The sequence below is a fragment of the Syngnathus leptorhynchus genome, chromosome 3 (assembly GCF_054491065.1).
Source record: "Syngnathus leptorhynchus isolate UIUO chromosome 3, UIUO_Slep, whole genome shotgun sequence".
Lineage (NCBI taxonomy): Eukaryota > Metazoa > Chordata > Actinopteri > Syngnathiformes > Syngnathidae > Syngnathus > Syngnathus leptorhynchus.
The window spans coordinates 11,274,813-11,289,215 of NC_141197.1; the positions used below are offsets into that span (position 1 = coordinate 11,274,813).

General features: G+C 40.5%; 3 protein-coding genes and 1 non-coding gene across 6 annotated transcripts; all 4 read left to right on the forward strand.

Annotated features, from left to right (window-relative positions):
* Window positions 1–166: 166 nt before the first annotated feature.
* On the forward strand, window positions 167–6,989 carry kars1 (lysyl-tRNA synthetase 1). Of its 2 annotated transcripts, XM_085908274.1 has the most exons (15): window positions 167–275; window positions 1,511–1,667; window positions 2,418–2,553; window positions 2,631–2,796; window positions 2,892–2,985; window positions 3,426–3,612; window positions 3,809–3,934; window positions 4,003–4,122; window positions 4,260–4,422; window positions 4,585–4,758; window positions 4,874–4,959; window positions 5,032–5,117; window positions 5,197–5,323; window positions 6,113–6,256; window positions 6,418–6,989. In XM_085908274.1, the coding sequence occupies exons 2-15, from the start codon at window positions 1,537–1,539 to the stop codon at window positions 6,490–6,492; spliced, it is 1,815 nt and encodes a 604-aa protein (XP_085764400.1). In that variant the 5' UTR covers window positions 167–275; window positions 1,511–1,536; the 3' UTR covers window positions 6,493–6,989. The 2 variants fall into 2 exon arrangements, with proteins under 2 accessions (XP_085764400.1, XP_085764401.1); XM_085908275.1 differs by lacking the exon at window positions 1,511–1,667 and having other exon boundaries at window positions 180–275.
* A 388-nt stretch (window positions 6,990–7,377) lies between these two features.
* Window positions 7,378–10,666, forward strand: gcshb (glycine cleavage system protein H (aminomethyl carrier), b). 2 transcript variants are annotated; one of them, XM_085907487.1, is made up of 5 exons: window positions 7,382–7,580; window positions 8,863–8,942; window positions 10,205–10,268; window positions 10,354–10,485; window positions 10,555–10,666. In XM_085907487.1, the coding sequence occupies exons 1-5, from the start codon at window positions 7,439–7,441 to the stop codon at window positions 10,647–10,649; spliced, it is 513 nt and encodes a 170-aa protein (XP_085763613.1). In that variant the 5' UTR covers window positions 7,382–7,438; the 3' UTR covers window positions 10,650–10,666. The 2 variants fall into 2 exon arrangements, with proteins under 2 accessions (XP_085763612.1, XP_085763613.1); XM_085907486.1 differs by having other exon boundaries at window positions 7,378–7,580; window positions 10,354–10,666.
* Window positions 10,667–11,586: 920 nt separating this feature from the next.
* Window positions 11,587–14,378, forward strand: rpl13 (ribosomal protein L13). Its single transcript, XM_085907374.1, has 6 exons — window positions 11,587–11,747; window positions 12,224–12,341; window positions 12,913–13,054; window positions 13,401–13,574; window positions 13,901–13,957; window positions 14,179–14,378. Exons 2-6 carry the CDS (start codon window positions 12,238–12,240, stop codon window positions 14,335–14,337), a joined length of 636 nt encoding a protein of 211 aa, XP_085763500.1. The 5' UTR covers window positions 11,587–11,747; window positions 12,224–12,237; the 3' UTR covers window positions 14,338–14,378.
* Window positions 13,238–13,312, forward strand: LOC147059256 (small nucleolar RNA MBII-202). The gene has a single exon (XR_015065780.1). It is a non-coding gene; the product is annotated as a small nucleolar RNA MBII-202 (small nucleolar RNA).
* Window positions 14,379–14,403: the final 25 nt, after the last annotated feature.

Sequence of the window (14,403 nt, forward strand, 5' to 3'; positions counted from 1 at the left end):
ACCGTTATGCCTTTTTCTTTTTTTCAAATATCCATCTAGCATATTCATGAAATGATAATACAAAAATAAATCAATTAACCATTATGCCTAATGTTTTTATTCATTTCAATGAGACGCGAATGACCGTTTCGGCGTTTATGAAAATTCCGACAGTCGCTGAACGTACCCAATTTGATAGCTTTATCCTTGTGCGCAAGCGCAGATCTTAAAACGTGTAACATCAAGACCATCATGGCTGACGTAACAGCAGCGGACGGCGATAAACTCAGCAAAAAGTGAGTTTTCAGCCTTTTCCATCTATTTTGGCTCGTAATACGTTCGGGTCCTTGATTTGTAGTTGTATTTACTGACATACAGAAACAAAGTAATGGCAGTAGACACGACAGTATATTACAAAGATAGCAAAATTAATTTCCCTTCCAGAGGCGTGCTTGTAGCCTACATTTCCCACACTACTTTCCTGTTCATTCATTGGGAACTGTAGTTTTTAAAATCACGATTAACCAACTGTGTTAATGGTTTTGTGGACCAGTAAAACTACAAGCCCCATAATGTCCTAAAAGAAAGGTCATCCACTCGTCGACTGGGTAAATTTGGGACTAGGCTTTCTTTAAACATTGTAACGTTTGAGTATTGTCCTAACTTTATCAGAAAATCTTTTCTTAGGACCTAAGACAAAGGACTATCATTTATGATACTGGCGTTTTACTGAAGGTGTTTCTTACCTTCTTTTGATTTGATAGTAACATACACAGGCACATGCTAGCTATCCACAACAGTCACCGGCACATGCTAGCTATACACACAAAAAAATCGGTTTTGATGTGTTTACAGTAGTACACGAAATAGTGTGTACCTTGAGTTTTCATTGTCTGCCAGCAGATGTTGATATTGTCTTTTTGTCTATTTTGTTCACTGATGCCTTTTGACAAATGTTAAACGAAGGACAGCACTATTGCACTGTAACAACCACGATTGCAAGTTGTTTTAAGCTGAGGCTCTAATAGTTTTCCTTTAGGGTATTGCATTGACTTGGAGATTGTTTTTTTTTAATGAATTTTTAAAAATATTTTGTAGTGTACGTGTTTTTACATTTTTTTTCCATCTGTGTAGGGTTCAACAGCGCAGCTTTGAGTTGGAAAAAAAAAAAGTCTAGATGTTAACCAGTCTCATAAAAAGCCATTGTTACTTGATGCATGGTGCTTAAATAATTGAATAATCATTCGAGTACCCCCCCCCCCCCCCCATTTTCCTTGAAGCTGCATTCCACTTGAAAGTCAAGTAGAAATATGACAGAACTAAATGTGTATGTGTGGGGCGGCCATCATTTCTAAGTGATGAAATGCAAGCGTATGGGACTTCAAAGTTGAGGACAAGTGAGCTTTTCTTCACTAATGCACCGTACAGTATTTTGAACATTTGTGATTTGCATACCATTATGAAAATGACTTCTTCCTCTGTACATCTTCATTTTATTTTCCTTATATATAAATATATCTCTTTCCCCCAGATTGCTCTTCTGACTGGTGGCTCAGCATGCTTTGCCTGGTCAGGCAGCAGCTGTGCCAAGCCTTTCAAGTCAGGGGACAGTGGTATAAACGGGCACAACCATGCATAGCCACAGTGCCTGTGCAAATTTATGGGAACCGTTGGAGAGGTGACAAAAGGTTGGTGGCTTTTCCTTTCAAGAGAGAATAACAACCAACCTTTTGTCACCAGGGTAAATGTTGGTTTCTGTCTATTGTCTTTTAGTATACATTCTTTAAGTGGAGCTGTCTTAATGACTTGAGTTTGTGAAGCTGCTTCATCTACTCCAGTGTCTACAATTTCATTTGACATTAAAATTTCACAACATAGAGCTGGGCGATATGACTGGTCATTCATGGCAGTGGTAATTATAGGCGTCAATGGCGTGACATCTTCAGCAAATATCTTCATCAAATGACAACATTGAGGTGTGATCGTCTCATGGTCCCAAAACATTTCTACCTCCTACCTTGCTCCTTTGTCAATCTCCTTACTCTTGATGGAACTGGTGGTGGGAGGCACTAGCACGTAAACTGGTGAGCAAGCACCCAAGAAAACTGCAATAAGACAAATGAGATGAGCCCTTAAAGTAAGTGGAGGGAGCTGCGATGAATGATGCTCAAACTGTTTATTCAATGCTTTATATCTATGGAGGGATGTTTATTGAAAAAAAAAAAATGGTTGGGGGTTTTTTCTCTTTCCCATTGCCATTGAATGGTTGTGTGGAGTTTTTAATTCAGTTGGATAAATGGGAACCGGTTAATTGTGCCTATACTGCCATCTAGGGGCAGAGTTTAGCATGATAGTATTTATGTCCTATTATGTCCTATCACAATAAGATCTTGTTACCTTCCAGCAAATGACTGCTTTGATTCCTTGTGTCTTGTCAGTGAGCTGAAGAGGAGACTAAAAGCTGAGAAGAAGGCTGTGGAGAAAGAAGCCAAGGCCAAAGAACAGCAGTTGCAAAAGAAGGAAACCAATAACTGCGATGCCACTGCTGTGGATGAGGAGGCACTCGACCCAAATGTGAGATTCTTGTATGAACATTGGCTTTCACCCATCATTTACTGAACCCTATTTCCATTGTTTGCTTTCAAATGCAGCAATACTACAAGATCCGCACCCAGGCCATTCAGGAGCTCAAGGGGACTGCTGAGGACCCGTATCCACACAAGTATCATGTTGACTTGTCGCTCACAGAGTTTGTTGAGAAGTACAGCCATCTACAGCCAGGGGAACAGCTAAAGGATGTTGTCCTCAACTTGTCAGGTATTGTAATACTTTGAATCCTTTCAAATTGATTGGATTTTAGGTTGGAGAATTTATCAGTAAGAAAATTTATTTTTTTGTCTTGTGATTGGCAGGCCGCATCCATGCTAAGAGGGCATCTGGTGCCAAGCTGCTGTTTTATGACATGCGAGCCGAAGGCACCAAGTTGCAAGTTATGGCAAACTCCGGGTACTGAGAGATTGAGTAATGCCTGAATATTACATATATGTATGCCAGATATTTTCGAAGCAAAGTTGCCATTATTGCCTGCCGCACTTTACTAAGCAGCAGTAGAAAATTGTTTCATCCAAAACATTGTTTTCTGAGCAAAAAGCTGTGAAAAGTGTCGAACAGATGAGTGACTTCAATGCTAATTGCTTCTTTTGTGATACCTAAAACTATAAACAGAAACAAGACTGAATCTTCTTGAAATCTATTATTTGCAGACAAACTGAAAAAACGGTTGGATTGCATTTGACAAATATAAATGTCCATGGAAATGAATGAAATAATGCCGCAAATTTTGTTGTGCTTTGGGTCTCAGATGTTTTAAAACTACAGGAGGCAAAGTCATGGATGGATGTCAGAACTAGGATGTTTTAACGCTTGACTTTTTCTCTCACTGTCAGGAATTACAAGTCTGAGGAAGCCTTTGTGGCCATCAACAACAAGCTGAGGCGTGGCGACATCATCGGTGTCCGCGGGAACCCCGGGAAGACCAAAAAAGGGGAGCTGTCCATCATCCCCATCGAGATGACTCTACTTTCGCCTTGTCTCCACATGCTGCCTCACCTCCACTTTGGACTTAAAGACAAGGTAATATTGATTGCTGTAATCACACTTAATTATTAAAACACTCTTATTTTCTCACAAGGATCCAAGGCTCACTTAGGTAGAGATACAGGTCACTGAGTTTCAGGGTTAGGGTAGGCAAAGAGTTTGAGTTACCTGAAACTGAAAATGTGAGTTTTTCTCTCGTTCATCTTTTTTGTTGTTGTCATGACTCTCAAAGGAAACACGATTCCGTCAGCGCTATTTGGATCTCATCTTAAATGACTACGTGAGGCAGAAGTTTGTAACACGAGCCAAAATCATCACATACTTGCGCAGCTTCTTGGATCAACTCGGATTTTTAGAGGTAAGGGTTTGACACACAACCTTTAAAAAAACGTTTGCGTTCTAAGTCATGTTTGTTGTCGTTATAAGATTGAGACTCCAATGATGAACATCATTCCTGGTGGAGCAGTGGCCCGTCCATTTGTAACCTATCACAATGACTTGGATATGAACCTATACATGAGGATTGCTCCCGAGCTTTACCACAAGGTAATGCATAGATTGGAGGGGGGGGGCAATAAAAAAAAAAAAGCATCAATTTGGGATCAAGTTATTTTATTAGCCTATAGTTAAGGAAGGGTGTTTAAGATGAGACGTTTATCGGTGTACTCTGTGTCTTCTTGTAGATGCTTGTCGTCGGTGGGATGGATCGAGTGTATGAGGTCGGCCGTCAGTTCAGGAATGAAGGCATCGATCTCACTCACAACCCGGAGTTCACCACCTGTGAATTCTACATGGCGTATGCTGACTACCACGACTTGATGGACATAACCGAGAAGCTTTTGTCTGGTGCGTAAAAATAAACTACCTGTATGTGGGTATAAATAGAGACTTCAATGTATGTGACTTGATGTTTTCTGTGAGGCCATCGATTTCAAAGTGCTTAACAGTGTCACATCATCACCAGATTAACAAGGAAAAAAAAAATCTGTATTATTGTTTTCCCTTCAGGGATGGTGAAGCACATCACGGGAGGTTACAAGGTGACCTACCACCCTGACGGTCCTGAAGGAGAAGCCTATGAGATTGACTTCACTCCACCATTTAGAAGAGTGAGCATGACACACGACCTTGAGAAGCTGATGGGAGTCAAATTTCCTCCCACTGACAGTTACGACAGTGACGGTAAGGTCATGATGCTGTCCAAGGAGGGACATTTATGTTTTTGGTATTCTTTTTGTTGTTTTGAATGACCTTGTGGTGATCTACAAATGATGTCCATTTGCCTTTTTCTGTTCAGAGACACGTAAATTCTTTGATGACCTGTGCGCCCAGAAGGGAGTTGAATGTCCTCCCCCCCGAACGACTGCCCGTCTACTTGACAAGGTGCCAGATTTATTTCATTTATTATTTAATAATAGGGCACTTACTTGAACCAACCACTCTGTCATTTGTCAGCTTGTGGGAGATTTCCTGGAGATCACCTGTATCAACCCCACATTCATTTGCGATCACCCTCAAATCATGAGCCCCTTAGCAAAATGGTAAGGGGAAATCTCAAATAAGTCTGAGGTCTGTTCAGAAATGCTCCTGCTTGACAGTTGAAATGCTCCTTTCCAACAGGCATCGATCAGAGAAAGGGCTGACAGAGCGCTTTGAGCTCTTTGTGATGAAGAAAGAAATCTGCAACGCCTACACTGAGTTGAATGACCCCATTAGACAGAGGGAGCTCTTTGATCAACAAGCCAAGGTGTGTAATGGACTTTGTGCCATTGGGCAATTTTAAACACACTGTTGGGGACATTCAAATAAGTATAACATTGTAGCTCGTAACAACTCAGCCGAGAAAGGAAACAAGAGAGACTGTTGTAGGCATCGTATTGAAAAAGTGAGATGTTTTACGCCACATGGGTGTGACCTTATGAATTTTTGATAAAACTCTTTGAGCAATATCTATTTCAATATATAAATGTGGCAATAATAGTAAAATGAAATCAAAAAACAAAAAAAGGGCTGGTATGCTACATCAAAACAATCCAAAAATCAACTAAACCAAGACAATATGCCACAAATGACAATTCTAAACGCAAATTCCCGACATCCACAAGTGACCGTTTGGCAGATGGTAAACACTATTTCGATAAAGAGGCTAAAGAGGCATCTTTATTACCACTCCTAGCTGGTTTATTTGTTCTACCCTTTTTGAGCAAATGTTATTTCAACACAAATGGAGCAACACCTGTTTTGCAGTAAAACAATACTCCAAGGCATATTTGTTATCCTTTGCAAAAAATGACAAATATTACTATGGCTTAACAAACACTTGCCACCTGCTTCTGTTAAATTATTGTAACTACTGTATGATTTCGAGAAGTGCAAGAGTGTACTTTTTACTTTTACGTTTTAATAAAACACCAAATTGATTCATTTTATTGTGTTTTCTGAATTAAAGTTGAACAATTTCAACATGACTACACTGGAAACGGAGCTCCACTCATGGTCAGTTCTTCACAGAAACTGCATTACAATATTTTTTCAGGCCAAGGCCGAGGGTGACGACGAGGCCATGTTCATCGACGAGACCTTCTGCACGGCACTGGAATATGGTCTCCCACCAACGGCTGGATGGGGAATGGGCATCGACCGCCTCACCATGTTCCTCACAGACTCCAATAACATCAAGGTAACGTCTTCTTACACATACAGACACTTGAGTAGGTCACAGGAAATGGTGAGAACATTTTTAGACTGCATAATCGGAGACCTATAGGAATATTGACTGGATGCTGTAGACTAGAGGAACCTAATTTTGTGACTCTTAAAACTTTTGTGTGTCTTTTTCAGGAGGTTTTACTCTTCCCAGCCATGAAGCCTGATGACAACAAAGCAAGCGTTCCTGCAGAGGGTACCTCTGTGTAACATACAGACCTCCTTGATAGAGGCTGCAGAACAAAAGCCTTTGTCAGCGTAAGGTCTGCCAGGTTTATTTTTTAATCGCGTCAAAGGCTCGGGTGCTCATTGTCGGTGTTTTGCCAGGCTCAATTTCATAACAAATTATGTTTCATTTTGACATTTTCTACACTTTCTGTCAGGAAATGTGTTGGGTCCTACTTGTTTGTCAACAAGTGTACCTCTTAATCTTCATTATTAACCAGACGCTAATTGGTTAAGCAGCAACTCGTATCCTATTAATTGCCTTTTTGAAGACCAAAATGTAATGTTTCAGAACACTCGTAAGAGTTTTGTTAAGTAGTCAGTTGCTCAGGTTTGGCTTCTTGTCTGGACTTGACGTACATCCCAATTCAACTCAAGCACCAGTTGTTGTCACAATACTGCCATCTCTTCTGTCATGTCTAATTATGATTTGTCATTTACCGAATTCAAAAGTCAATCCTGAGTAAAGCACTTTGAATCTCTTTTTGTCTCAATTTAAATTTTCTTTTTCAAAGTCATGTTGTAAACAATTTGTGAGATGGTATTAGTTCATAATCCATTAGTGGGTTGATTCGAACATAGTATCTTTAGACAAAGGTGTATTCTGCAGAACAATTGTTATTCTGGCTTGATTGTTTTACCATGCCACCACCAACCTGCACACACTGATCTGACAGAAATGCATATGGGTGCACCTAAAATATACTTAAAAAAATAATTAAGTAAGAATATATCGATTGGTGTGGGCTACTTACAGTAAAATAGTTTTTTTTTTTTTTTTTTACGGGAGGATTCGGTGTGATCGTAATCTGCAATTTGACCACTAGATGTCAGCAAATACGAGAGCCCGTGCCCTCCCCACTTGATGATGCGCGCTCCCGAGGTCAAGTGTATGTGCGCGGGCACCTAAGCGCACGCATACGGAGTGAAGATGGCGATGAGAGCAGTGCTGCGGTGCCTCTCTGCAAACTTGCCCTTCGGAGTTCCCCAGCTGTCGCCCGCTGCGGCTCTACCGGCGACCCGGCTGCTGTGGGCGGCGAGGACACTCAGCACCACGGCCGCCCGCGCCGAAGGTAAAGCACTCAGGAATTGGGATTCAAAATTCCAAACGGAAGTGGACGTCATGTTCGACTGGCTGGTCACACAAACTTTTAACTCGTGTTGAAAATTAGCTGCAGCCAGTTAGCTACGCCTATGCCCAACGCTCAACTAAGCTTGACTTCGTTTCCAGGTTGACGTTTCTATGCTTTCAATCAAGTGAACTGTTAATTCCAACAAATGCGACTGCTTGTGCAACATGTAACGTAAGTCAATGAATGTAACGTTAGCAGCACCCAAGACAAAGTACGTTTTTACAACGTGTCCCAAGAATTCCGCATAAAAGCCATTTATCCAGGCCTTCTCACTTGGGAACAGCATCCCTGACTGTGCTCTCCCAGCCATGCATCAACATATTACAATCTGGTTTAAGCCTGTATTTGCATGCTGAAATTGTGCCAGCACTGGGGAATGAAACACTACGACTGTTCTCATTCATTGTAAACGTACTGCAATCATTAAGATTTTGCCCAACCTGAGGGTGCACCTTTTCACCTGCCCTAATCTTCATAATATGATTTAAAACACCCAGAAATGTGTTTCAGCAGCGTCCCTGTATCATGCTGGAACTGGAAGTTCTTGTATGCATTTTACCAGAGGACAGTAAAGCCCTTTTTCCTCAATCTCATATATATAAATAAATATACCGTTGTCTATATATTGGATGACAAGTAAATCTCCAATATATAGACTAAAAAACAGTTTGAAAATAGGTTTACTCAGCCTACATCCTTTAAACACATTACAACTTATTGGAACATGCTAAAACAAGTTGTTTAAATTTGATCACATAAAATCGGGCAACCTATGTAATTATTGTGATTGGGGTCGGGTGAAAACGTTTTTTATTTTTGTTTTGAAGGTTAAAAACAAGACAATATATTGACATAAAAAGGCTATTGACATATTCTACAGCAATGTGCCATCAATAAATCAAATAAAATTTGGAACAATTCAGAAAAATGTAATGTGCACTGCGGAAACCCCCCAAAAAAACCACTCTCGCTCAGTTGGAAATTTGTTAAATTAGATGAAGTTTTTAAGTATTATTACAATTTGCTCTATGTGAATTACTAAAGGTTGTCCCAAATTTAAACAAGTCCTAATTTGTGCAACAGTTCTGTCAGATTCTGAATTGTGCAATTGATTTGAGCTTCCACTTTAATTGTCTTTAAAAAAAAAAAAAAAAAAAAAAAAAAGGACATGAACTGAATAATTGACCAGTTGAGCTTTGTTCTTGATTTGTTCTCTGTGCAGCTTTAAAGTTCACAGATAAGCATGAGTGGGTGCGAGTAGAAGGTGACATTGGCACTGTCGGTATCAGCAATTACGCTCAGGTAAGCCTTTGTCTTTGTTCGCTAATCATTTATTACTGATAGGTCATAATGACACATTTGGTAGGCAGATGGGATGCTCATTGGTGCGTGGTGGGTTCAGAAGCTGCAAAGGGGAGTTTAGCATACTCTGTACTTTGTCCTCACCTGCAGCAACTTTTTCCCTTTTAAATGATTATTGCCGCAGACCTCTGACACTGAAAAGCTATGCTACAATCACATGTTCTCAAATGACACAGTACAAAGGCTTGTATATAGATATTTAAAAAAAAAAAAAAAATATATATATATATATATTCTTTTACAAATGTTTTAAAGCTGCGTGGGGAAAAAAAGTTGTTAAATATCTGCAATAGTTAGTTAGACCAAAGTTATAAGTGTACAGTGTTGGGTTGCAGTTTCACTCCATCTGTGTAGGTGGCAGTATTGATGAACAACATATTCTTTTTACATTTATCTCCCCTTTAACACACCCAGGACAATCTTTGAGAGACATCTGTTAATTGTGTCTTTGCCAACATTGATCAGAAAAGAGAAATTAGGCTGAAAAAAGTCTTAATTATTGGTATCATCGGGAGATAATGGCAGAGTGAAAGGGCTGCACATAAGTGCTCTGAGCAGTTGCTTAAAGTTTGATTTTTGAAGGAGCCACGGTGAACATGACATGTTTTCGAGGCCAAGTGCAGTCATTCATTGCGGGTTTTAGATGGCGCCATTTAGTCGTAATAGTACACTTCACGTGCTTAATCAGATTTATTTATTTTTTGTCATGTGTTGGCGCCGTTGGATTTAAAATGTCACGTTTTGTCAAATGACATCAATTAGTTAGCTTAACTCCTGGTTTTAACCCTGCCAATTTTTCCTTCTGTTGTGGGGTTAAAGAAGTGCAAATGTTCATCAAAGAGCGACTAATATTAATGCTCCTCTAATGAGTTAACTCTAAAGAGCAGCAACAGGCATCAGTTTTATATCGCCCCCAGGTGGTCAAGGTGGGCACACCAGAAAGAGCAGTTAAATTGAAGAAAGTATGAAAGTGTTTCCTTTTCATTCTCTTTATTTATGTTATTATTTTGTGCTTTTATAAAGTACAACAATGTGGAGTGCTATTTTCTCTTATTCTTGTACGCATTACAACAATTTTCTTTCAAAAAAAGCTGGAAAGGATTGATGGCATTTCAGTTCATTTCAATTTAAATAGAGGATGTAAAAATATTATGCCACAGAATGGATCGTATGTACTGTATTGTCTTTTATTTTTTTTCAAGGAAGCTTTAGGCGACGTGGTGTACTGCGGACTCCCCGAAGTGGGCCAAAGCCTTGAACAAATGGGTATGACCAGCCCACGCTATGCTTATTGCAAAAGCTTCCCGTGAGAAAAGGCATGTGTGACGTTGCCTCCATGTTTGTGTTGCAGAGGAGTTTGGTGCCTTGGAAAGCGTGAAGGCCGCCAGCGAGCTTTACTCGCCGTTGACGGGCGAAGTGAAGGAAATCAACACCCAGCTGGCCGACAATCCCGGACTGGTAAATAAAGCCTGCTATACAGACGGTGAGCATCTCACTAAGAAAATGCGCGGCATACCACACGTGCTCCACTGTCAAATTTCTCCGCTTTCAGGTTGGCTCATCAAGATGACCATCAACAGGCCAGATGAGCTGCAAGGCCTCATGGATCAAGCTGCGTATGATAATTTTATCAAATCACTGGAATAATAAATCATTCAACTTGGCTTACTTTTGTACTTCAATAACCTTTGGCAACAGCCCTCATCCTCTGTGCTATTTATTGTCATACTGAATTAGTGCATCGGAATCATTTTTGTCTGTAAATAGCTTCTGTTTGGAAGATACAGATTCATTGAGTTGGTAAAACCACATAAGGGCTCTTAGGAATGTTGGGTCTAGTTTCTGGTGCTCTTGATTTGAAATGTGCACAAATGAGATGGAAAACTGGACAGTGGTTATAAGTGCCATCGCCTTCATGAAATAAAACTTTTCATTCTCCTTTGAGGAGAAACACGCTGAAAGTGTCCAAGTTTATTTTTAACACACTCAAACAATGGCGCAATTGTCACACTGCAGCCGGTTGAAAAGGGAAGATGCTATCGGTTAAATAAAAACAAACAAACAGGTCACACATTGTTTTTGCTGATGAGGGTGTTTGTGTGTGCACCTGACTTGGGTGCTTCTTGTTGCTTAAGTCCATGCACATTCACCTTTGCCCTCTCAGGTGCAGATAGGAAGCGAGAGCAGAGGCCACTTAATTAATGATTAATGAGGGAGCGCTTTTAAAATCACGGAATGAATATGACAAACAGTAGTTAGCGCACATTCTGGTGCTCAATGGGAACAGCAGAGCTTTATCAGAAAAGGTTCTTTAGTTTTACGAACAATATGCCATTGGTGTTGGTTTATGAGGCTGCAATTCCATTTCAAGAAAAGCCGTGAAGTGATCCGGGACAAGACCTGATGCAAATTCTGCCTTCAAAAAGAGGAAAATATAATGCTCACTTTTGATTGACACTGTCTAAAAGATGTTTGTTCAATCTTCTCCAATTGATTTGGATAAATTATGAAAACAGTAACTTTTGGAAAATAGATTGTGTATTTGTATTTTGATTGCAGTTGGACTCTTGGTTGGATTAAAAATACGTATGTACACGTATCCAAACAAACGTAGACGTGCTCATCTCGACGCAGTATACACTCTTTGAACACAGTACTGCTCGGTGATTGGCTGGTTGTCACGTATCCCACAATCCACCAGCATACTTCTTCCTTTTTCCTTTCGGCCATTTTCCTCCCCAGTAGGTATGAAAATTGTTCTCTACAGATTTCAGTACAATCGAGCTCAATCAGATACGCAGGCATACCGTTTCTAAGTCCAAGTAGTTCCATTTAGTAGAAGGTTTTGTCACCTACGAATTTAGGTGATTATTAACAGACAATCTTTAATCAAAGTCTCTAAATGTGGCTGTATTCGTAGCGACGTCCACTGGCAGTAGCGTGACTGCCGGCATTGCTGCTAACATTGCTAAATTAAAGTTGTTGGCTTGTTAATCAATGAACGAGCGTGTCAACGATCAAAAACGTGCAAGGCTGACATTTTTTAACATGTTCACTAGTTAAAGTAGTGCATCAAAACATGTCAGTTTTAAATACGGCCGCCGCTAGCATTGCTAACTTGCTATGTGTCAGCCATTGCTTTACAGATGCATGCATGGTGTCACCATACAGTAGCGGGCTTGGAAATATTCTTATCCCCTTGGCCCACGCTTATGTTTCAGGGAAGTAGGCAGACATGGCCCCCAGCCGGAATGGAATGATCCTGAACCCTCACTTCCACAAAGACTGGCAGAAAAGAGTGCGCACTTGGTTTAACCAGCCAGCCAGAAAGCTCCGCAGGTGAGTGTACACAACGATGCTATGCTAACTTGTCATATATGTCAATGTAACTTTGTGAGTTTCTACTATGTTAAATGTAGCAAGATGGTTTTGGTTATTGGCGTTGTTCCTGTAAGGTCTGCAGACCTGATCATATTGAAAGGAATTTAAATCTAACTTTCTGCAAACTTTTACGTTTCCTCATTTCAATGGGTTCCGTTCCATTTACGAAAAGATAAATGCAGGTATTTGGGATTCAGCATGAACAGATTTTGTTCAAGAATGTATCCTCAGTGATTTTCTGAAATCGTCACCTAACGGGCGATTCTTGACTCAAAGTGAGGAATATGTCTTTATTCCATGACTGCTTGCCAACAATTGTGACAGGATGCAAGTCATGACAACATGATGTCACCAAGGTTAATAATATATAATAATAATAATAAGGATTAAGGGCATATTTTGAACAGTACCTGCGTGAGTTCCATACTGCCACATTGGCCAACCAAAACCAAAATTGGTACCGAATGCAACAATATACTGGAGGTCAAACGCGGCTCTGTATGTTTGACGGTTAGTTGTCTTTCATCAGGCGAAAGACTCGCCAGGCTAAGGCCCGTCGCATCGCTCCTCGACCTGTCGCCGGGCCACTGAGGCCACAGGTCAGATGTCCAACCATCAGATACCACACTAAACTCCGTGCTGGACGAGGTTTCACCCTGGAGGAGCTCAAGGTAATTCACAAGGGTATTTGAAGATGTCGGTCTGCGGTTTATAATAAGGCTAAAACATTCTTTGAAATAATGTCCTACAGATACATATTGTTTGTCAAAATGTTTAAAATTGCTGTTGGTAATCACCAAAAGTTGTATTTCAATCATTTTACCTTTGAATCATTTTGTAATTGAGCAGTCAGGTGATGACAATCTCCGGAATCTCTGTATTCTCTTGATGAATGCATCGAACCCTTTTTTCTGATGACTGTTTCTGTCAGAAACAAAATGAAGCCAGATCATCCCATTTTTAGATGAAATGAGTATCCACCTGACAGATTTGATACACCAATGCTTCACGTTGTAGGCCGCCGGCGTCCACAAAAAGACAGCCCGCACCATCGGAATCGCTGTGGATCCCCGTCGCCGTAACAGGTCCACAGAATCTCTTCAGGCCAATGTACAGCGTCTCAAGGAGTACCGCTCCAAGCTCATCCTGTTCCCCAGGAAGGCTTCTGCTCCCAAGAAGGGAGACAGCACTGTAAGTTGCTCATTCTACCAGAAATAGCGTCTGCTTTGCTGACACCGGTGTTAAAGAAGTATTTTAAACCAGAATATGTGTAAAACATAACCTAACAGCTCAACAACACAGTGGAATCATTTTTTTAAGTAAAATATGGTTGTCAACCAACCGCTTAAGTTGTAATATTTATAGAGTAACCAAAACTGGGTACAGGTACTTAACGGATGGCCGTTTACATGTAGCTGTAAGTCACAAAGTTTTCATTTACACAGAATGTTCAAAATGTGTTCATAGTGTCGTTTTTGGATGCACTTGTCTTCAAGTAGTAACACTTGTGTTTTCAGGAGGAGGAACTGAAGATGGCCACCCAGCTTAAAGGACCATTGATGCCCATCAGAACCGTGAGTTGCAAGCTTCTGTTTACACCATTGCAAAAAAAAACCTGCTTTGGTTTTATGTATGCTAGCAGGCAGATGTTGACAATTACTCCGGAATCCCTATTAAATTGATGATGCATGTGAACCATTTTTTCTGATGACCGCTCTTGCCCCCTCAAACTTGATGAACCAGATTGTGCATGTGTTGATAGTTTTTGAGATGTTTTTGTTTTTTCTCCTTCCAGGTACACAAAAGGCAGAAGGCTCGCATTATCTCTGAAGATGAGAAGAACTTCAAGGCTTTTGCCAGCCTGCGAATGGCCCGCGCTCACGCCCGTCTCTTCGGTATCCGTGCCAAGAGAGCCAAAGAGGCTGCCGAGCAGGATGTGGAGAAGAAAAAGTAAAAGTTATCTTGGAACTTTGCAGAATAAAGTGTTTGAAAAGATGTACTTTATACTGTCGTCATTGAC